Source organism: Trichosurus vulpecula, chromosome 3 (assembly GCF_011100635.1).
Source record: "Trichosurus vulpecula isolate mTriVul1 chromosome 3, mTriVul1.pri, whole genome shotgun sequence".
Lineage (NCBI taxonomy): Eukaryota > Metazoa > Chordata > Mammalia > Diprotodontia > Phalangeridae > Trichosurus > Trichosurus vulpecula.
In genome coordinates, this window is record NC_050575.1 from 91,698,444 (window position 1) to 91,723,195 (window position 24,752).

The window sequence follows — 24,752 nt, forward strand, 5'->3', positions numbered from 1 at the left end:
CTTTACAGAGAGGTCATATGGAAAGTGCTTTGCAATCTCTAAATGCTGTGGAACACTGAGTTATCATTATTAACTTGACAGTCAAAGCTCTGCGCAATTCGCATCCAAACTACCTTTCCAGCCTTCTCCCATATCACGGCACTTTGTGTACTCTATGCTTCTGCCAGACTGTGCCAATTCTTAGTTTTTTGGGTTTTTTGGTGAGGCAATTGGGGTTAAGTGACTTGCCCAGGGTCACACAGGTAGTAAGTGTCAAGCATCTGAGGCTGAATTTGAACTTGGGTCCTGACTCCAGGACAGGTGCTCTATCCACCGCACCACCTAGCTTCCCCTTGTACCAATTCTTAGTAATCACCCTCTGCCCTCTCCCATCTTTACACAGTTGTTTTTAGACCCATACCTAGAATGGTCCCCCTACATGCACACACACATATATACACAGACACATACATACATACACACATGCAAGAACACATGCACAAGTGTACACACCTGCCTATCAAAATCCTTCGTTCCCCTTTAAGATCCTACTCAGATACCACTTCTTCCATGAAACCTTCCCTGATCTTTCCAGCTTAAAGTGATTTCTCACCACCCAAATCTCTCATATCTCTCTACTTGTTATGTGTACATTTTATCTCTCTGCAAGATTGTGACAATGATAGCTCTAAGATTTCCAAAGTCCTTCATGTCCATTACCTCATTTGAAATACAAACCAATCTTGTGAAATAGTGCAAATATTACTATGCCAGTCTCATAGATGAGGAAACTGAGGCAGTTAATGACAGAAGTAGGAAGGAAACCTAGGTTTCCATCAGACTCTGAGTCTGTCCTACCTAGACAAGTAAGCAGTACAGCTGGTGTTCAAACAGAAGTCCACTGATTCTACTGAATATAGTGCTTTACCATGATGCTATGTGCTTGTACTTGTAAACTCTCTGATGGCCATCTTCAGTAAGGGCGTATCCCTGGCACCTTCCAAAGGGTCTGCACGTGGTATATGTTCGTTGAGTTTAATTCAATCAATCTTTTACCTCTGTGCCTCTGCTTGAATCCTTCTCTGGGTCTGAAATATGCTCTTTTAAGCTTTTTACGAGTTCAAGTCAACTCAACAAGCATATTTTAAGCTTCTGCCACATGGAAGGCATTGTTCTCCATGAAAACATTCTCTGATTCCCTAGGTCGGTAATGAACTTTCCTCTCAAAACTCATAAATCACTTTATATTGCAATTCTCTAACATACACATGTAGCATGTATTGTAGCTGTTTGTGCTGATGTCTAATCCCCCTTACTAGACTGTAAACTCCTTGAAGGCAGGAACCATAAACTTTGTATCTTCCTATTACCAAAAAATGTGCTCTGTTCATAGTAGACACTTAATATACATTTTTCCCTTGGTTTGTTCATCTCTTTGACTTTATTTTTTCTTTAAAAATTTATTTTATTTTTAATTTATGAAATAAAACAAGCATTTCCATGACACTAGAATAATAAAAAGATTGCACACAAAATTCCAAATCTATTATGTACAACCTGCTATTCCTTTTAAATATGTAATAAATTTATCATGTAAATTTCTTTTTTTTTCCTTTTTTCCTTCTCCCCCCTTCAAAGGTGACTACCATTATATATATTTATTGAATTGATTACATATTTATTGAATGCCTTGTTCTTTGTTGAATATCCTCTCTTTGTTCACAGCCCAGCTTCAAGCTACCAAGTCTCTCTGCCATTTCTACAGTACGGTGTCTCCAAATTTTGGGGCCTCCATCATCTACCACGAGCACTGGCTAAGGCTGGCTCAGCAGCTCCAAGACCATGAAACTGAAGGTGTACTGCTAGAGAAACTCAGCCAGCTCTACTTGAACCAAAACACAATCACGTGAGTCACTGTCAGAGTTCAGTAAAGATGTATGGAAGCAAGGAGAGTCCTGATGTGTGAGTAATCCAGTCAAGTGCCTGGATAGGAATTCCTCCTAGGAAGAGGAAGGTTTCCTTCACACTGGCTTTATAGTTTTGTACGCTTACTATAACATTGGAGCCATAACAGTGGAACAGTTGAACGTAACGGTGGAAAGAGAGCTAGATCTGGAATCAAATCACCAGTGTGCAACTTACCTGTGTAACCTTGGGCAAATCCACCTCTTTAAGCCATTGTTTCCTCATCTGTAAAATGGGTGGGATATGCTCATGCACATAGGGTCTGAATTACTAGATCCCTAGGGTTTCTTCCAACTCTTCTTAACTTCTATTTATGTAATACTTCACAGGTCACAAAGTTGTTTGGTTTTGTTTTGTTCTTTTCCTACCACTTTTCTTTTCTTACTCTCTCCTCCTTAAAACCTTTCTTGACCCTCCCACCTCCCCAGTGCCAGTGCTTTCTTTCCCTATCAATCAATCCATCAATAGGCATTTATTAAGAGCCTTCTATGTGCTAGGCACTGAGCTTAAGGATTGGGCCTCCAAAGACTAGAATGTAACTGTGCTTGCCTTCATGAAGCCCACATGATATCAGGGAGACAAGATAGAAACATATAGGAATATACAATACACACACATACACACATACACACACACACACAGAATTAAAACCTTGTATTTGTAACATAAGTAGGGAATTTCATTTTTGTCTTTGTATCTCCAGTGTTTAGCCTAGTAGTGCCTGGTACATAATAGGTGTTTAACAATTGTTTATCCAATAGATTGAGGTTTGGAAAGTGCTTCACATACAATTCTCAGTTCTCTCAATATTGTAAACTAAGTACTCTAGGTATTATCCCCATTTTGCAGATGAGGAAACAGAGGTTGTGAGATTGGTCTATGGTCACCAGTTAGCAAGATTTAGACCTGGGATTTGAACTCAAACATTCTGATTCTAAAGTTCAGTGCCTTTCCATGACACCACATGGTTTTAAGTAAGACAAAGGAGAAGTAAGAACACTGAATTTTGAGTCAGAACACTTGGATTCCACCAAAGGTTTGCCATTTGCTAGATGGATGATCCTTGGTACATCACGTCTCCTCTCTGCCCCTCAGTTTCATCTTTCATAAGATAGGGATACGCGCCCTACCAACATCTCCTAGGGCTATTGTGAGGAAAGCACTTTGTACTATAGATGTATGAATTATTAAGACCAAAATAAGCAAGTTCAGTGAGGTGATCTTAGAAATCCCTTCCAACTTTAGAATCCTATTGTTCTGAATATTGCCACTTGGTAAACTCCATTTGAGTGAATGATATTCAGAAAGTTGCTCTATTTGTTCTAAGTTGCTGAGAGAGAGAGAGACAGAGAGACAGACAGAGACACAGAGACAGAGACAGAGAGAGAGACACAGAGAGACATACAGAAAGATAGAGACAGAGAGACAGAGAGAGAGAATGAGGATGAATTTTTTTATGGGAGAGTAGTACAGTTATCAATTTCTAACTTTAATTTTTCCCATATATTGATCAAAATCTTTCATCTTTTCATCATTCTCTATGCCTTACTTTTCTGAAACCTACTCTTTGTCCTCACCATCACCTCCAATCCTTCCTTCTCTCAGTACTATTCCAGCCATTCATCCCTGCTCTGGCTAGTCTGGCTAGTTTTCTCCCTTTCCAGTGTTGACTCTTTGACAAATAAGTTCAGCTCTATACTAACCTTTACTCTTGTATCCCTTGACCTGTTAACCTTTTGTCAACCATACCTTATCAGAACCTAATCCTGGATTACTCTCACCATCAGACTTTCATTTCTACTCCTAGGCTGTTTAATGGAAGTGGAAGAAGTCACAAACTGTGCTGACTGGGTCTGCTATAATAAATTTATGCTAACTGATTTCAGCTGGGTCCTCTCTGCAGCAAGGCAATCTTTCTAGTCCTCCCTAATTTATTCATCATCATATTCACAGCAGCTGTTCCAAAACTTCTCTTCCTTCTTTGTGTCTCCCACACTTCTTCCTCCCCCTTCTCTCTCTGCTGACAATCTTGACTTATATCTCACTGAACAAAATGGAGGCCATTCTCCAAGATTTGCCTTTTATCTTTTCCTCTTCATCTCATAGCTCTCTGACTGCATCCTCTACCAAATCTCCCTTCCCTTCAGTCTCTGATCATGAGTAGAAGACATGGCAAGGTCAACTCCTCAACATGTACCCTTGATCCCACTCCCTTCCATGTAGTAATATCTCCCTCGGGTGACTCCCTCCTGGCTACCTACCGGGGTGCTCAACTCTCCCCTGCTCTTTAAAGAAAATACAGTAAAACCCAATTTAATCTTACTGTGCCTTCCAGCTATATTTCTATATATCTCCTTCCTTTCTTGACTAAATTCCTTGAAAAAAAGGAACCTGTAATCAAAGCCTTTACCTTTTCTCCTCTCACTTTCTTCTAAGCCCTCTATAATTTAGCTTCCGATCTGATTTTTTTCAATGGAAACTGCTCTTTCCAGAGATAACAATGATCTCTTAATTGCCAAATCTAACAGCCTTTTACTTAGTCCTTATCCTTCTTGGCCTCTCTGCAGCATTTGGCACTGCTGACCACCTTCTCCTCCAGTATACTCTCTTTTCTCTAGGTTTTCATGACTTTTCTCCTCTCTGGATTCTCCCACCAGTCTATCCACTCTTTCTCCATCTCTTTCTGTATCTTCCTCCATGACATGCCCACTAATTGCGGACATCTCCCAAGGCTGTTCTGGGCCCTCTTTTCTTTTCACTCTATCCTCTTTCCTTTGGGGATCTCATTAGCTCCCATGGGTTCGAAGATTATTTCTATGAAGACTCCCAAGTCTATTTATTCAGCTCCAATTTCCATCCTGAGCTACAGTCAGCTACCTATTGGATATTTAGAATTGGATGTCCCTAAGGCATTTTAAACTCCTGTTCTCCACACCCCCATTGTGCCCAGTAATTCGTAATTCATCATATTTTCCTCCAAACCCTCCCCTCTTTTGAGCTTTTCTGTTACTCTCAAGGGAGCCACCATCGTTCTAGGCACCCACGTTCATAACCTAGGTGTCCTCCTAGGTTATTCTCACTTGCTTACTTCAGTTTACAGACATTGTAATTTCTTTTTTCTCCAAAGTCTCTCATATAAACCCCCTTTGCTTCACTTGTACAATCAGGATGTTAAATCATGTCCTAATCTCTTTTCCCCAGGACTATCGCAGCATTCTCTTAATGAGTCTCCTGGCCTCAAGTCTTTCACTTAGTCACCAAAGAGAGCTTCCTAAAGCATCATTCTGACCATGTCACCTCCTCCCACTCAATAAACTGCATGGCTCTCTAGGATCAAATATTTTAAAGTCCTTTGTCATTTAAAGCCCTTCACATCCTGGCTCCTTCTCCATTTTTAATTTTCTTACACTGCACGTACCTCCAGGTACTCCACAGTGCAGCCAAACCATCCTCACTACTTCTTGTGCCCTACACTCTGTCTCCTGTCTACCTTTGCACCAGTTCTTTTTTCTGAAGTGCTTTTCTTCCCAAACTCCAACTCTTAGAACTTTGGGCTTCCTTTAAGAATCAACTCAAGTACAGCCTCCTCCAGGAGCCCTTTTTCCGGTCCCTCCTCCCTCCCTTTCAGTGCCATTTCTCTCCCACCCAGCCAGCTGCCAATGCCTTCCCTTTTAAGGTTCCCTTTCATTTATTCTGTTTTTATCGTCTCTATTCATATTTATATGTTGCTGCCCCCATTTGAATGTAGGCTTCCTGAAGGCAAGGACTATTTTTGCTTTTTCTTTGTATCCCAGTGCTTACCACGGTGCCTGCCACTTAGGCATATCCCACCCTCCTCAGTCCAGCTAAATTGGTCTTCTCTCTGTTCTTCACATGTGGCAAAAACTGGTCCAAAAGGACATTTTAAGCAAAACTTTGTTGAGCGTCCCTTTGTAATGCTCAGAATTTCACTTTCTTGTCTATGCAAATTTTCTGATACCGCGAAAATTCTGTTTTTAATCAAGAAAAGGTTTTCTATGGACACAATTTTTCTCTTACCCGAAGATTGAAAGGTCCTAACAATGTCAGTTGTTTCAGAGTGGGAAAGGCTGCCTGGTCAGGTAATAGTTTCCTTAATACTTGGAGGCAGATATCCAAGTTGAAGCTAGATGCCCACTTTATAGTAGGGGTCCCTGCTTCAAATGGGGCTCAGCCTAGATGACCCATGTGCTCCCTGTTAGCTCTAGGATTCGAGGAATTTGGCCTAGGCTAGATACTTAAGCCTGGGAGATGCCCCAGCAGGTGGCAATTTACAGCTATCCTACAGGGAAACCTCCTAGGATATGCCTTGAAGTCCTAAAACAGGTAATTTAATTTACAGACAACTCTAAATATTAGGACTTTTTCCTTAAGTCAAGCTGAAATATATATACAGAGGGGGGGGGGGAGAGAGAGAGAGAGAGAGAGAGAGAGAGAGAGGGAGCGCTTGTTGTTAAACATTTACCACCACATTCCTACTCACAGGTAATCTGGTCCAACTCCCACCTAAAGCATGAATTTCATCTACAGCATCCTTGACAATGGTCCAGCCATCCTCTGCTTGAAGATAGAGCCCCCTATTTGATTCATAGCCCATTCTATTATTAGATTGTCCTGATTGGTGGGAAATTCCAAGAATCTAAAAGTTGGGAGGGATCTCAGAGGTCTTTAGACCAAGCCTGAACAAGAATTCCCTCTAGTTCATCCCCAAATATTGTTTATCTAGCATTCAAATGAAGCCTGCATTAATGGGGAGTTCACTACCTTTTTAAAAAGTCATTGTATTTTGCAGTTCCCCCTGTTTCCCCTCAACTCTCTAGTTCTGTCTGCTAGGATCCAGCAGAGCAATATAATCCTTTTTCTACGTTTCAGCCCTTCAGAAATTTGAAGGCAGTTATCATCTACCCAAGTATTCTTTTCAACAGTCTAAATACCCATCTCCCCATTCCTCTGTGCATCTGTGTGTGTACATATACATATATACTTGTACATGTATATAAATACACATATGCATATCCACACATATGTATGTATGCATATTCCTCTACTCTCCATTCTAGATGAGCTATCCCTAGCAAAGATTACAAAAGAAAGAAATCAACTCCCAAAACCAACTAATACATCATCCTTGTCTGACACTATAGGCAATATTCTGCACCATAAACTGCCTTTAAAATAAAGGAGGATTCATCTTCTCACCTTTTCTCCAGAACAAGTTTATTCATTATAGTTACAGAGTGGTCAGTTTTATTTATTATTTCTGTTCTTTCCATTTACAATGCTGTAGTCACCATTTTATTAAATGATGCATTTTTAGCATGGTATCCAGACCCTGTCCCATCCCAGTCACCATCCTGACTCACTTCAGTTTATCAATGTCCTTCAGAAAATGTGGCACCAGAACTGAACATGTCAGTCAGACATCTGAATATGACCCAACAAGGAGCATAATTCCCCTCATCATAGACTGAGTTTTCTGAAGGCAGAGACCATGTATTTGCATCTTCCCAAGTACTGATTACATTATACATAGAAGACACTTAAAAATACTAGTTGAATTCAATCTAAATCAGGAATTCTTATGCTTTTTTGTATCCTTGACTCCTTTGGCATTTTGATGAAGCCTATGGACTTCTCAGAATGTTTTTAAATGCATAAAAAAGCACATTTGGAGTATGAAGGAAACCAATTATATTTAAATGAAGATGTAATTTTTTTGCTCATCCAAGTTCACAGACTTCCTGAAATCTATCCACTGAACCTTTGTGGACAGTAGGCTAAGAACCCCTGATCTAAATGAATCAAAAATGCTTTGGCAGGTTCTGTGACCTTGGCTAAGGCATTTCCAAAGCCTTCAAGAGCAAGGAGTAGGAGGCAAGTAAGCAAATGATAAGGCTGGAGTTGGAATTTTCACTAGATTTTGTGACACAACTATGTTCTAAGAAAATCAGTTGAAGACTAGGGATAGTTAGCTGGGACTTGGGGGTGGTCATGACTGCCATCTTTAAATATCTAATGGTGTTTTAAATGGAAAAGGGACTCCACTTGCCCAGCTGGGACCCAAAGGGCAGAACTAGAACCTGAAGGGGGAAGAAACAGGAGAGCAGGGTTAAGCACAAAATGAGGATGATATTGATAACTATGATAATTCACATTCTTATAGTATTTAAAGGCTTATAAAGTCCTTTCCTCAGAGCAACTCTGTGAAGTAGGTTGTGTAAGCATTATATTTTCCTGTTTTCCAAATGAGAAGATTTTCTTAGGGTAACCCATATAGTAACCCAGGCTCTTTCCTCCTCTGTAAAATAAAGAGATTGGGCATAACAACAACAGCAAGTATTGTTTATATAGTGCTTTAAGGTCTGCAAACCCCTGCATATATACATACATATATATATATATATATATATATATATATATATATATATGTCACCTGTAAAATAGGTGCTTATGAGGAAATTGAAAATGAGACTTGTCCAGGGTCACGCAGTTAGTGTCTGAGAGAGGTTTTGAACTCAGGCCTTAGTGTCTCTGTGTCCAATGCTAGCTCCACTATACCACCTAATTGCAACATTTGTCATTTCCATCCCTCTATATTGTAAAGTTGTCATCCTGTGAGCCTAAGAAAACAGGCTTCTGACTTCAATACCAGTTTGAAACGTTACACAATCATACTGGCTACTTTGAAAGTCATTGAATTTTTTTTTTATGAAGAAACTGGATGACTGTTTGTTGGTGATACAACTGAAGGGATTCATGGGACAGACAGGATTGGCATCAGATTTGATACATAGGAAGGTCTCTTCTTAATCTGGAGATTATAAGATTCCAAAGTCTATAAGATCCCTCCGACTCTGATATTCCATGTTCTGTGATATAAAATCCTTTCCAGATCTAAAAGTGCATGTCCCATAGATAGCGTCTGGGATCTGACATTCTGATTTTTAAGGTCCCTTGTAGTTCTACTCTCGTATCAGTAAGGCAAGGTTAATGACCTTGAAGATGACTATGAATATGCCTATGTAGTTGAGAATCACAAAGTGTAAGAGATTTTTTAGGTAGAAGGCAGAGGAAGTATAACTTTTATTTAGACACCAGAGGATCAAATCCCAGAACCAGAAATTCCAATTCAATATAGCAATAACTGTATTTCAAAACCAACAAGTCCACCTCAGTATAACAACAAGGAAATTATAACACAATATTATAGTAAGGAACCAAGTCATCCTGTAACCTTGCCCCCTCCTGGGGCCTTCCCGTAAATACTCACAAATCCTAACTGTCTGCTTACCTTCATTGTCTCCCTTCTCAGTTCTCTGGTCTCCACAGCTCCCTGGTTTCCACTCTCCACTTTGCACTCTCTCCGCAGCTCTCTGAGTTGTGTAGTCGGCTAGTGTGGAGAGTCTCAACTCTGTCGTCTAGGAGTTCTTACTTCTCCTTGGGCTGAATTCTGAATTCTGAACTTACAATGGCTACATTCTAGGTATATATACTCTTTTTAGGGTCCAAGGGCTTCACTCCCAATCAGCAAAGGTGTAGGCCTGGGGCTTAGCATTTAGTAAGTAAAGAGTGTAGGCCTGCTTCTAATCAAGCCTCCCTTAGCCCTGCCTGAGGCCTATTGAATGGGCAGGAAAGATCTTTAATCACCTGTTGGCATCACAACTCTCCTATGTTTCTTAATGGGGTTGATGGACCAATTGTAGTTCATAGATTTGGGGAATGAGTACACACCTCTTGCCTTTGTCTTTTCGTGGAAGATTACGCTTGACACACCATTTGTAGGGGATCGAATCTATACTGCTCTCCCTTGAATGATTACCACCTGCAAGGTCCATGCCCAAAACCCTTAGTCATTATCGAGAGTTCAAATAGGCAGGAGCCTACTGGGCCTCTGAGGACAAATGAGGTATCTCCAGCAATCACTGGGACTTGGGTGAAGAGGGAAGAATGGAGTGAAGAGGTGTCCTGTTATCTAGTTGTAGCAAACCCTACCACCATGTGAACTATCCATTCATTCTTACCATTAATACCAAGAGAGAGAGAGAGAGAGAGAGAGAGAGAGAGAGAGAGAGGGAGAGAGAGGAGAGAGAGTTCTTTCTGTGCTTTACCCTACTCACTTCCAGAAATTCTGTCATATAAATATTTACTTATCTATGTACATGTTGTCCCTCCCCAGCTGCCATTCAATATAAGCTACTGGAAGGCAGACAATATTTTTTAAAAAAGATTGTTTTAGGCAATTGGTCTGGTCCTTTCGGAGAGGTGGTATGCTATAGTGGAAGGTGATTAGACTTTCAGCAAGAAGACCTAGGTTTAAGTTCTGACCCAGCAACTGACTGTTTCCTTGCACAAGTCATTTGAATAAATTCTAAGGTCCTTTCCAGGTCTTTTGGGGACCTGACATTCTAAACATTCTCTGAATAGCCTGGCCAATGGCCTTTCTGACCTGCTACCCTGCATTCCCAGGATGTGATCGCATTGGGGTCAATGTGGCACATTGGGGGATAGAGGCTAGCTCCATACCCACGTCTCCATCTTTCATACCTCCAATTAAACACAGTGAGCTCAGAGATGAAGAATCTCTGAAGCAACGACCAGGTCTGTGAACTGAGCAGTCTATAATTATAACCAGCAGTCATCTCTGGAGACCCAGAGAGAATGACCACATCTTAGAGGCCTCTTGAGAGGCCAAACAGGAACAATAACAGAACAGAAAATAGTATTGGAAAGGAGATTTACGTCTTCTCTAAATCATTCCCAAAAGAGTCAGGAGAATGCAGTGGGCCAGCCTGGATCAAATTCCAGGCATTACCTTTCCTGGGACTGAAAGGAAGCCCCAAGACCATCATGTAGAGTAATTAATGACCAGTTTTAGTTCCAGTGAAACCCAGTAGGAAGATAGAATGTCTGAGCTTGGAGGGCCCACAGAACATAGAACACAGACTGTCAGATCTGGAAAAGGACCTTTGGAAATCAAACACAGAATGACCTTGGGCCTCAATTTGCCCTACAATGAGACCGTGATGTCTGAGGTCCATTCCGGCACTCACATTCTTAGTTCTAACATCCTTTGTTGTAAAGGTCTTTCTAACTCTCAGAAGCACAGAGTTTCAGAGTTGAAGACCTCAGAGGGCATAAAATAGAACTACTTCCAGAGCAGGAATGCTCTCTACAATCCAATCTAACCTTCACTTAGAGACTTCCAATGGTGAGGAACACATTACTTCCCAAGGCAGTCCATTCTACTAAGAAACAGTTTTATTGTTTTGAAGGGCTTTCCCCCCCCCACCTTATCTGCAGCCAAAATTTTTCCCTTTGCTCTAACTCTGTAATCCTTTCCCCTTCCAGGTCACTGAAACGTTCTCTCGCCTGTATCAAGGAGAGCCTGAGAATCTTCATTGACTTAGGGAACCAGGCCAAGGCCGCTGAAGCCTGGCTGGTGGCTGGGCAATTACTTTACCTTTTGCAGGAGGATGAGCTGGTGGAAATGTATTTTCAGGTAGGTTTCTACATCAGCCTCCTGCAGCAGCAGGTTTGTTTGGGAGTGTAGTCTGGTGGTCCCTGGTTTGGTAAAATAAAGTAAAAACTCAGCCAGCAGATCCCAGGGTCTCAGGGGAAGCAATACAACGTAAGGTAAGAAGAAGCAGGCCGGAGTGCACAAAATATAATACAGTCCTTGCTTTAATGGAACTTATAGGCAGGATGGGGCAAAGATACAGATAAATGAGATAGTGTGGTCTAATTATATCTACTAAGACATAGATGGGAAGGCTTCCATTTAGATGACGTCAGCGATCCTTCAAGGATTCATTTTCAGAGGACTCTAATATAGAATAGTACACATGTCGAGATCAGATGAAGGAGCTAGCCATACCCAGTAGCAGGAGGAGGGGTTAGAATCGGGAAAGGCTTCTTATAGAAGGTAAGACCTGATCTGGGCCTTGGAGGATAACAGATGACGGAAGTAGGATTTGAATTTGGGTCTTTTGATTTTAAGTCTAGCGTGCTTTCTATTGTACAACCTAGCTCCCCGATAGCAGGTATTTAATAAATTGCTATTGAACAAATGAAAGGCCTAAGTGCTGAAATGAATTTAATACCCCAAGATATTAAAAGAATATAAAAAACTGGAAACAAAGAAGTAGATTCCAGGCACGTGCGATGCAAATGGTGAGCCTGTGTTAGCCCGTGCTATAATAACTTGGGAGGGGCCTTTTTTCCCTCCTAGTTATTGTTTTGTTTTCCCCTTGCAGGCAGCCATACAGAATGCCCTGAAGTCGGAGGAGCCTTCCCTAGCCCTAAGACTCTATGAACGAGCAGGGGATGTGTATTTCAATGGGACCCGTAACAGATACAGAGCAGCTGAATATTATAGGGTAACTCATGGGGCTAAATATGTATGTAGAACATGCCTCAGGAAATTCGGTAATGTTGGTGGATTTTACTGGAACTTAGAGAAAAATAAAATTTGTCCCTAATCCCTTCCTCACTCCTCCTCCAGTGGTACCCCATTCCTGCCACCCAAATAGCCTCAGCATCGCAGAATGTCAGAGCTCATAGGGACCGACAAGATAAAATGTGAGAGCTGGAATGGACATTAGGAGAATGAGCATGGCAGAGTGGGAAGAGTTTCCACTGGTTTTGGTGTCAGAGGATGTGGGTTCAAATCCTTGCTCTGCCACTTCTACCTGTGTGACCTTGGGCAAGTGACTTCATCTCTCTGGGTCTCAGTTCCCTCCTCTATAAAAAATGAGGGGTTGGATTGGATGGTCTCTAAGACGCATTCCAGCTCTAAATCTATAAACGTATGAACACAGAATGATAGAGATGTAAGGATCTGAAAGGCCAGCTGGTTTAGCACGCTCCTTTTATGGAGGAGGATATTTGGTCCCCAAGAGGAGAGTGGCTAGCCCAAAGACACACATGGAGTATGTGGCAGAGCTGGGACCTGGCAGGTCACTTCATCTTAGTCAAGGGAGCTTTCCACTTTGTGGAGAGGCCTACTATGATCATTTGGCTTCTATGAAAGACCTTCAGCTGGTCTTTTTTTAATGAGTCATTTTCATTGGCTGTTTTTAATAGCACCCTCATGAAGGACGGGGATAGGAATCATAACAAAGCCTTTATAATTTGTATTTCTGTAAAACATTAAAGTTTATAAAGCATTTTTATCACAGCAACCCTTCAAGGTCAAGGGAAGGTGAGGAGTATTATTATCCCCATGTTAATACACCAGAAACTTGAGACTCAGAGAGCTTGCCTTTCTGTTTACTGTCTTTAAAAGGGGGTGATGGGAACTCCTAAAGCAAAACCCGAGGCTTAGAAAGTAGGGTCTTGCTAAAGAGGGGTCAAGATTAGAACTCACCATCTATCAACCTACTATGAGGTGGCAGAATCTTGGACCTGGGTTTGAATCCTGCTTCTGCCACTTATGACCTGGGGTAAGCCCCTTAGCTTCTCCAGTTCTCTCTTCCTTCATCAAATGAATGTATGGACCAAGAAGATCTCTACAGTTTGGATCAAAAGTTATCTACCAACCCTAAGAAGGGTGACTAGAGAGAAGAGGCATAGATGGAAATGGGGTCTGTCCCTTTTTTCCTGGAGAGAGGTGGGCAGGAGAACGTGGCAGGGATGGGCCCAGAGGAGGGAAGGCTGAGGTCTCCATTCTGCTTTTATCCTCAGCGGGGAGCTGTCCCCATAGCCAGGAGGATAAAGGCTTTCAGCATCGAGCTCCGCCTATTCAACAAGCTTACTGAGCTGCAGCTCACCCTGCAGGGCTATGACAAGGCACTGGAATTTGCCACCTTGGCTGCTAGGCTCAGCACCGTTGCAGGTAGGTGGGGAATCCATACTTGGGCTACTAGACCAGGAGGGGTGAGGCATAGAAGGAAGCTGATGTGTCAGAGGGACAAACTTTGCACATACAACATGTAAGGGACTGATTTGGAGTCATGAAGATGTGGGTTCAAATCCCACTCTTTAGGCACTTATTAGCTGTGTGATCCTGGGCAAGTTGCTCACCCTCTCTGAGCCTCAGTTTCCTCACCTGTAAAATAAAGGGGTTGGACTTGATGACCTCCTAGGTCCTTTAAAGCTCTAGTCCTATGACACTATATTATGATTTCAGATCACATAACACTGTATAATGTAGTTCTCTGGATTCACATCTTATACTTCTACTATAATATGAACTCTACAAAAGCAGGAACTCTGTCTTGTCTAAACTTTGTATATTCCCCAGTTTCTTCCCCAGCATTGGGCTCTGCGTGCATCAGGTACTTAAGAAGAAAATACTTGTTAAATATTCAAAATATTTTGAAATAACAAAATATTTGTTAAACATTCTTAAAAGCCAAAGAAGCTAACACAGTCTGAGGTCGGAGACAAGACTTGTTATTTCGTTGGCATAGTGAACAACTCCCAATGAGGAAACTCCCTTAACCAATGAAGGTTGGCACTTCCTTTGCAACTTAGAGAGTTATGAGGGTACTGAGAATGTAAGTGATTTTCCCAGAGTCACATGGCTATCATATGTCAGGCAGGATTCAAACCCAGGTCTTCCTGGCTTTGAGGTCAGCTCTCTATCTACTACCACTATGCCATGCTGCTTCTGGTAGTGACATGTAAAGTGTCATTCATGAAGGTGGAGTGTCCAGAGAGTCCAGTTTACAAGCCATCTAGTTTCTGTGATCACAGAAAATGAAAAAGGATAATTACATTACAAAAAATTGAAAAACTTTTGCACAGAATGAAGGAAGTGATAATCTTACTGGGCTCTGCCTTGGTCAGATCATAACTGAAGTATTGTATTCAAGTGAAAGCATCATATTTTAAGGAGGTTATTCATGCACTGGAGCACATCTAGAGGAGGGGGACCATAGAGGCTACAATATACAAAGGTCATTTGAAGGTTCTGAGCAGTATTTAAACTGCAGAAAATAAGACAGTGCAGTGGGGGAGAGAAGGAGGGATATAGATTTATTTGAATATTTGAAGGTCTGTCATGTGGAAGAACAAATCTATTTATTCTGCATAACCCCAAAGAACAGAATTGGGAGCAATGGATAGAAGTGAGAAGAAGGCTGACTTTGCCTCCATATAGAGGCAAAGCTTCTTTATGATTCCTTATGATTAAGCTTCCTTATGATTAAAAGTATCCAAAATTGAAATGGACAGACCTAAGAAGAGCTGGTTGGTTCCTTATCATGTAGTTCTTCCAGTGAAGTCTGGATGGCCATTTGGAGATTTTAGAAGTAGAAGGGGCTTTAAGAGAAGCAGTGTGTCACTCTGAGTCGTTAACTCAACCTCTCTGGGCCTCAGTTTCTTTGTCTGTAAGATTAGTTGGTTGTACTCTTTGGCCTCTAAAGTTCCTTTCAGCTCTAGGTGGTAAATCAATAAACATTTATTAAATGTTTACTGTGTTCCAAGCCTTGTGCTAAGTGCTTATGTTACAAAGAAAGCAAAAACAGACCCTGCCCTCAAGGTACTCACATTCTACTGGAGGAGATGGCATGCAAAAAGTTGTAATACAAAATTTATATGGAATAAATGAAAGCTAATTTCAGAGGAAAAGTGCTAGTGACAGAGAATGAGGAAGACTGGAAAAGGCTTCTTGAAGAAGGGTATTTGAGCTGAATTTTGAAGGAAGCCAGGGAGACCAGGAGGTGGAGGTCAGGAGGGAGAGTATTCCATGAATGGCGGACAGCCAACAAAAAGGCACAGATGGAGAAGATAAAGTATCATGCAAAGCGAACAGAAAGAACGTCAATGTCACTGGATTATAGAGTGCCTGGACAGGAGAAGATAATGTAAGGCTGGAAAATTAAGAAGAGGCCATATTATGAACAGCTTTTAATTCTGAATAATGTACTTTAGGTTTGATCCTGGAGCTAATAGGGAGCCACTGGAGTTTATTGAGCAGGTGGGTGACATGGGCATTTCTGCCCTTTAGGAAGATCACTTTGGAAGCTGAGTGGGGAGAGAATTGAGGGAGGGAGACCCACCAGCAGGTGTGAGGCAATGAGGGCCTGTACCAGGGTGCTGGCAGTGCCAGAAGACAGAAGGGGAGTATACGAGAGATGTTTGGAAGACCTGTGTTGCTTTTCTGGGTGACTGGAATGATGGTGGTCCCCTTGACAGTAATAGGGATGTTTGGAAGAGGAGAGGCCTTGGAGGAGAAAGATGAGGAGTTCTGTTTTGGATATGTTGAACTTGATATGTTTACAGGCCATCCAGTTTGAAATATGTAAGAGGCAGTTGGAGATGTAAGACCCTATTTTACTGTGATTTCAGAACATGTAGTATAGCTTAATCTAGTTCTCTTGATGTATGTTTTTGTCTCCTACTATCAGGGGTGGGGAACCAGTACTAGACCGTGAGCTCCATGAAGGCATAGCTAAACTCTGTTATAGCAAAACTTTACATCTTCCCCCAGGATGACCGTTAAAGGGTGACCATGTGTATGTAGCATAGCACATAGAAGACAGGTCTTGGAGGCAGGAAGATCTGGGTTCAAGTCCTGCCTTTGCCATACACTAAGTGACCAAGGACAAGCCACTTATGCTCTCAGAGCCCGGGCATATCCCTAAAACTATTACTCGTTGATGAGTTGTCCATCTCCTTCAGTGCAAAGAGTTTCCACACAAGGGAGTGCCCGATGCTTATTAAATCAGAGGTCTGAGCAACAAAAGGGCAATTTTACAAATCCAGAAACTGAGGCCTAGATCACACAGCTACTAAATAGCCAAGTAAGATTCAAACCTAGGTCCACAATGTTCTTGTCATTATTCCATAGCTACCCTTATGAAGGATCCTCTAGGCCTTTCCTTAGATAAAATGCCTAGGTCCAATAGCATGTTTAGAGGACAATTTATTGAGAACAAGCCTATCTGTACAATATGATACCATGTAAGGAACTCTAGACCTAGAGGTCAAGAGAAACCTAGACTTGCATCCCAGCTTTCTATTTCCTAGTTGTGTGACCATTAGCACATCTCTAAACTTCTCTGAATATCGGGGTGGGTTTTTAATCCATCTAATGAAGGCAATACCTCTAAAGATCAAATGAGATAATTTATGTAAAATGCTCTGTTAGACTGTAGAGCATGACGCATTATGCTTTATCATATAGACACTCTAGTCCATCCACTTTAAGTTCTTACATAGCTTGGTTTCTGCCTGCTAATGTTTTCTCCCAAACAGAAAGAAAAATAGAAAGAAAGAAATTCAGACACGATCAGGGATGCCTGACCCCCTGCCTTCCCTCCTCCTGGTCCATACGACTCCTTTGGGTGTTCTTTGGGATGTGACTCCTATACAGGAATGGATTAGACTAGATAACCCCTGAGGTCTCTTCTAATTATACAATTTATGAACTCATCTCATGGAACATTTACAAAGTGCCTCTTCTATGCGACACATTGTGCTGATTCTGGGAAGACACAAATAAGACACAGGCCCTGCCCACCCTGTAAGAACCTAGATCACGTTACTGTTCTCATTACCACATGACAGTGCATCAGCCCAAGGCCTTTGGTGAGGGAGCTGACTTTTGTTGTGTGTACAGGGAGTTCCCACTTTGCAGTAGGCTGGGATCCAAAGTTTGTTTCTTGTTTGGGAACATGTATTTTCCCACAGAAACAGTCTCGTGCAAAGGTAGCTTGTGTTCTTATAGCCACTTACGGTTAACAAAACACTTTCTTCATAAACCTCCATGTTAAGGGAGGAATCAAGCAATTATTGTCATTATATCCCCATTTTACAGATGAGGAAAGTGAATCTCAGAGAGATGAAATGTTTTGTCCAAGGTTATTTAGATAGTCAGAGTTGGAACTTGGACCTTGGTTCTCCGGGCCGAGGTCACAGGCTGCTTCTTCATAGTTGTCTTTATAAAGATCTGTGAGCTTCAGTAGACTGAAATTCAATATGCCAACATATGATGGCTTTACGCTCTCCACCTCTGCCTTTGCATAGGCTGTCCTCATTCCTGGAATGCCCTCTTCTAACTTTAGACTCTGAGAATCCCTATGTACCTCCAAGCCCCTGCTCATGTCCTACAGATAGTCTTTTCTTATCTACATAGCTGTTAATGCTCTCTCTCCTGCTTCCATGTTGTATCCATCCAGTAGAATATGATTTCCTTGAGGTCAAGGTTTATTTTTCATGTAGTATTTGGAGACCAGTTTCTAGCACACTGAGAGTTGAATGAGGTAGGATTGAATTGGATGGCAGACAAGCAAGCTAATGCAAACTTATGTTATACCAAGAGAAGGAGGCACAGAGTCCAAGACTGTGAAGATGATAGTCCCACCATACTCTGCCTAGTCAAACCACATGTAGAGTTTTCTGGTAGTCATATTTTAGGAATAACATTGACAAACTGAAGGGACAGTAAGAGGAGAGTGACCAGGATGGAGAACATCCAGAAGATAGAAACCATGCTATATAAGGATCAGTTGATGGTTCAGGGGAGTGTTTAACCCAGAGAAGACAAGACTCAATGAGAGAGGGTGTTGTAAAAATTTGGCTAGCAGCTGCTGTGGGGGTGAAAGACCAACACAAGCCCAACAACAAGAATGCTGCCAGCACGGGTTCTTTTGATCTGCTTTACTAAGAAAAGTAATGTTGGGGGCTTAACAATCTTACTTCAATCCAACATACAAATATCATTCACTTAGTTCAGGGGAAAAAGCCAGCACCCTGAACTTCAGAGCAAATACAAACAAATTACAAACATACATTATAAACAGACCAAATACAATTCATAGTTACCAAGAAACCATCACCATCTGGATTGATGAGCCGGGAGGCTTCTAGAGTGGCTGCCCAGAATCCCATGCCAACGCTCCTCCAGGAGTGAGAGCCTCAAGGGAGAATGCCAACCTCTGGGTTTATATATCTTGTTCAGGGTCAAAGGTGAGTCACACATATGACTCACCCACATGACCTAAAATTGTCACAAAAATGCGACTTAAACCCACATGGTCTAAAAGCCTCTGATGTCACAAACATGTCACTCAAACCCATGTAAACTAGGCTTTCCCTTGAGGCAAGGAGGTCATCAAGGACTCTTAATTTAATCAAGGAAACAAAGGGCAAACTCTTTAAGGGCACTTGATTGAATAAGTGCTAAAAGCCCTCCTTAATTACCAATACATAGGGGACAGAGGAAGACACATAGTTGTCTGCTAGTATGCTAGGGTGATAAAATGGAGAAGATTTAGATTCACTCTGGCTACCAACAAAGAGAAAAATTGGGAGTGTGCAAGGAACCAAGATTTAGCCTAGAGAAGACATAAGGAGACATGTTAGATATCTCTGGGAGCTGGAGGAGAGATGAAAGACAGGGTGGGGGATGAAAGAATAAGGAGCAGAAATGATACCTGATTTGGTAAAGTGGGGTGGGGTGAGGATTGGGGATGGGTGTCAGGGACAGGAATAGGGCCTCTAGAGGAGAAAAAGGAGATTAAGGGGAAAGGGCTGAGGAAACACAGGGACAAGATCATAGGATCATGGATTTAAGGAAGACAAAAATGAAATGGTTCCTGCCCTAATGGAGCTTATATTCTCTTGGGGGGAAAGGATATACACGTATAAGTAGATACAAATATCTATCCGTCTGTCTGTCTCCGTCTGTCTGTCTATCTACACACACACATATATGTACAGATACATACAAATACATGTGTTTGTATATATGTATGTATATGTGTATGTGAATACATTCACACACATACACACATATACTCATGTACTAGTTTGGTTAGACTGGAGAGTAGAAAGGGGGGAGTAAAATGTAATAAGCCTGGGAAAATAGGCTGGAGCCAGATTATTAAGGACTCTAAGTTTCAGACAAAAGAGTTTATTTTTGATCTTTGAGGCACTAGGTCTTCTTGACAGGGGGCTGTGAGCTCTGACCTGTGTCTTGGTCAGATCACTTCGGAAGCTGTGGGAAGGGTCACTGGAGTGGGGAGAAATTTAAGGTGGGGAGACCAAGTAGGAGAATACTGCAATGATCTGGAGAAGAGTTGCTAAGGGTATGAACTAGTGAACAGGGCAGATGAGGAGGGGACACCTGTTAGAGATTCTATGGAGGCATAATGGATGAGATTTGGAAAAGAAGGAAAGAAACTAAGCTCTTACTGTGTACCAGACACTGTGCCAAGCACTTTACAAATATTATCTCATTTGATCCTCACAATAACCCTGGAAGGGGTCCCCACTTGACAGTTAAAGAAAGTGAGACCGACAATGGTTATATGACTTGCTCAGGGTCACACAAATGTCTGAGTCCAGATCTGAGCTTGCATCTTCTGGATTCCAGCCCTAGCACTCTTTTCACTGTACCATCCAATTTTCTTGGATGGAGGGTAGGGTGGTGGTGGTGGTACAGTATTGAAGAGTGAAGAGTTATGGATGTTATGAAGTTATGAAGTGTTATGAAGTGAAGAGTTATGACTCAGAAGTTGCAAACATTGGTACCTTGTTCCTTCCTTGTTACAAGGAGGAAAATTAAGAATAGAGATTGGTTTGGGAGGAAAACTAATCAGTTATGCTTTGGACATATTTAGCATGAAATGCCCCTGGGGCATCCATTGGAAAATGTACAATCAACAATTAATTTGTTCTTTGATTCCCACGTTATTCACTCTCCACTCAATGATTGTTATTACTCTCCATTTAGATCTGTATCTTTAATCCTTTATTTATTACTACTTTATGACTTGTGGTCTATAAATGATGTTTGTTATTTCTGTCTTTTTACATGTGTTTCTTATTCTTTTTAAGCACTAGCACATAATCATTTTTTTGTAAAGAAGCCATGGAATGCTGAGAAATATTTGCATTCCTTAATTTTTTCATTTATAAGTCGTGATGGTCAGTCAATCTAACTTTTCCAACACTTTGGTCAGCTCTCTATTTTTTCTTATTTTATCTATCTATCTATCTATCTATCTATCTATCTATCTATCTGTATATATGCATATACATATCTATGTATATATACCCAGCTCTGGTAGGGAGAAGTTTTAAAATCTATTACTATTATTGTGTGAATATTAATGTCTTTTTATATATTGCTTACCCTTTAAGAATTTAGCAATCATGCCATTTGGTAAATGTATATTTAGTGTTGGTATCGTCTGTGGTGCCTTTAAACAAAATATCATTTCCCAGTTTGTCTTTCTTAATACCATTTTATCTTTGTCTTAACTCATATCATGACTGCAACTTCTGCTTTTTAAAAGTCATCTAAAGCATAATAGTATTTTTCCATCCGTTCATTTTCATCTATGTTTCACACATGTTTCTTGAATTGAGTAAGTTGTAAAGTTTTGTCTTTTTTAACCATTCTTAATTTTTTAAATTGGAGAATTTAATCCATTCCTATTCATGATTATAATTGTTAAGTTTGTGTCTTCTTTCTTTAGTTACATACATGTTTTTCTCCCTCTTTTAAACCAGAATATAGTCTCTACGGGTTGTTTTGACTAAACTAATCTGAACTCAATCTCCTCTCCCAAACACCCTCTTCCTCCCACTCTCCTGTCCATATCTACTTTTTATTGTTTATCCCTCCCTCCCTCCTTCTCTCTCTCTCTCTCTCTCTCTCTCTCTCTCTCTCTCTCTCTCTCTCTCTCTCTCTCTCTCTCTCTCTCCCCTCCGCCATCTCTCCTTCCCCTTCTTTCACTCTCTCCCTCTTTCTGATGCCTCTCTGTTTATCTATGTGGGTGTGTATGTCTATATCCCTCTTATTTGCTATTTTACTCTTCCTTTTCTCTGCTCATATGAATACAATAACTAATCTTCCCTGTACATTTGTTGCAAGACCCTAGTCACACCCCTCCTACCTTTGTGGGGTCCTTTGCAGTACTGCTAAATCATTCCTCTTCTGTTGGCCGAAGCCCTCCCAGTCCCAAAGTCATATCTTTACACTGTAATATCCCACCCTGAAGACAATGGGGGAAATTGAAAATCTCATCCTACTCTTCTTGCGAGTCAGGATCCTGTTTTACCTTTGCCCCTCACCCTACCCCCAACGCTGTCCTTTTCTCATCTTAGGTGAGTTCCTTATTTTAAGGTTGTCATATAAATATATACTTAATTGTGTTCATGTTGTCTCAAGCCATAGAAAGTAAGTTCTCTGAGGTCAAAGACTATTTGATTTTTGTCTTTTTATCCCCAGAGCCTAGCACAGGGCCTTAAACATATTTGATTTATAATAATGCTTATTGATTCATTGATTGGTATTATCTCACCAGCTATAATATTGATTTACAAATGAGGAAATCAGATTTTCCCTTGAAATAGTTAATTGATTTTTTCCCTGTTCTCCATCTAATTTTTCTAATTGACATTTTGTTCTTTAGATTATTTAACCCATTAAAGGCTCTTTGCCTTCTCAATGTCTCTTGGACAATGAGCAAGCTTTTGTTTTTTTAGTAGAAAGTCAAACAACAAACAAAATGACTCTTCCATCCCACGTTCATGAACGCATCCACCACTCTGGCTCTGGTCCACATAGAAACAAACATCTCGTGACTTAACCCTCCTGTTTGCCTGACTGCTTTTCTCATTCATCTTTGCTGGATCATAATCCATATTCCATCTTGTGTTTGTAAGTTCTGTTCAGGGCCTTTTTCTATTCACTCTCTTGATGACCCCATCATCTCCCATGGAATTAATTATCTTCCCTTTGCAGACGATTCCCAGGCCTACATATCAAGATTCTATATACTCTTTCCCCAATCTCCTGTCCAGTATCACCGGCTGCCTGTAGGACATTTCCAAATGGATATCCCATAGGCTTCTCAAACTGAAAATATGCAAAACAGAACTCATTCTCTTTCCTCTCAAAGCCACTTCCCTATTTCTGCTGAGAGTACCCATCATCCTTTCGACCCTCCAGTGTTGTGAATAGGGTCACAGCCTTGGAGTCATCTCTCCTACTGTGCCCCCTTCCCCATGTTCAATAAATTGCCAGATTTTGTGGATTTACCTCTTTAACGTTTCTTCCATCTCTCTTCTTCTCTCTACTTAATCTCATGGCTTCTACCCTAATTTTAGTTCCTTGTCACCTTTCATCTGGACTATTATCATAGCCTTAAAATTGGTCACCTTGACTTGAGTGTCTTTCCTCTCTGGCCTGTCCTCCAAGTAGCTTCCAAAACGGTTTTCCTCTACCTCAGGTCTAACTATGTCAGTCCCCTGCTTAGTAAACTCCAGCGGCTCCCTATTGTGTATAGAATCACGTACAAATGCCCATTTGCCCTTCAAAGCCCCTCACACCTGAGTTACAACCTAATCATTCATTTGTTGTCGTTGTTTGTTTTTTGTTGTTCAGTTGTTTTAGTCATTTCTGAGTCTTCTTGACCCCATCTGAGGTTTTCTTGGTAGAGATACTGGAGTGGTTTGACATGTCCTTCTCCAGCTCATCTTACAGATGAGGAAACTGAGATAGGTGAAGTTAAGTGACTTGCCTAGGGTCACACAGCTAGTAAGTACCTGAGGCTGATTTGAACTCAGATCCTCCTGACTCCAGGCCCAGAACTCTATTCACCCGTGCCACCCACATGCCAATTATACATTACTCCCCTTTATTCATTTTATAGTCAAGCCAAACTGGCCTTCTTAGTGTTCTTCACCTATCATACTCCATCTTCCATCTCCATGACTTTGCATAGGGAAAGGAATAAACATTTATTAAGTGCCTACTGTATGCTAAACACTTTAAGAGATATCTTGTTTGATCCTCACAAGAATCCCGTGCTTTTAGCATCCCCATTTTATAGTTGAGGAAAATGAGGCAAATGCAGGTTAATTGGCTTGCCCAGGGTCACACAGCGAGTAAGTGTCTGAGGTTGGATTTGAACTAAAGTCTTCCTGACTCCAGGCCAGCACTCTATCCTTTGAGCCACCAACTCTCACATGGCTGTGATCTATTTTCTCTTCACCTTTACATCTTTAAATGTCAAGTTTTCTTCAAGGCTCACCTCAAGTGGAACCATACAGGATCACAGGCTCATAGATTTAGAGCAGGAAAGGATCTTAGATATCATCAAATCCCATCCTTTCATTCAGAAATTGAGGCCCAGAGAAATAAAGTAATTTGTCCAGTGTCAGTCAGCCAGCTAATAATTGTCTGAGGTTTGAATATTACCTCAAACCCAAGGTCTTCTGACTACCACTCCGCATTGCCTATTAATAAGGCCCTTATTGATCTCTGCACTTGCTAGTGCTTGCCACCCCCATAACTTGCTTGTATATATTTTGCATACTATGTATACATCTGTGGTTTCCAGCTGATAAATTTTAATTTCCTTGAGTGCAGGAACTGTTTCATTTTTGTGTTTGTATCCTCAGGGTAAAGTGCCTAGAACACAGTAAATTAATAATAAAGGTTTGTTGATTGGTCTTTCACCGTTAGACAAGATTATTTAATTTTCTAAGGTTTGGTCAGTTTCATGTTGAATTCCCCATTTACCTCTCAGATTCTTCGGAAGAATAACCCAAATTCCTTCCTTTTACTAAATAGCCCATTATTTTCCCTTGTGCTCAGACTTAATTTTTTGTGTTACTTTAGGATGACAATCTGTCATCTTTGCTATTTGGAGTATCATTTTAACTTTTTTCTTTGAGTTCTTATAAACACAGAATAATCTTGTGCTATTTTGATTCATTCTTGGAAGTTTGGGGTTTTATTTTTGCTTTGTTGTTATTACCTGCAATATTTGTTCTTTGCTGGTATAATTTTGAAATTTGACTGCACTATTCCTCGATGAATAAAACTC

The 24,752-nt window shown here is 41.0% G+C and overlaps 1 protein-coding gene across 1 annotated transcript in view; it reads left to right on the forward strand.

Annotated features, from left to right (window-relative positions):
- SH3TC2 (SH3 domain and tetratricopeptide repeats 2) overlaps window positions 1-24,752 on the forward strand; it is a 69,425-nt gene that overhangs the window by 41,228 nt on the left and 3,445 nt on the right. Inside the window, exons 10-13 of the mRNA XM_036749759.1 lie at window positions 1,705-1,885; window positions 11,311-11,461; window positions 12,216-12,338; window positions 13,645-13,795. Coding sequence (XP_036605654.1) covers window positions 1,705-1,885; window positions 11,311-11,461; window positions 12,216-12,338; window positions 13,645-13,795 — 606 coding nt within the window. The remainder of the gene's footprint in view (window positions 1-1,704; window positions 1,886-11,310; window positions 11,462-12,215; window positions 12,339-13,644; window positions 13,796-24,752) is intronic.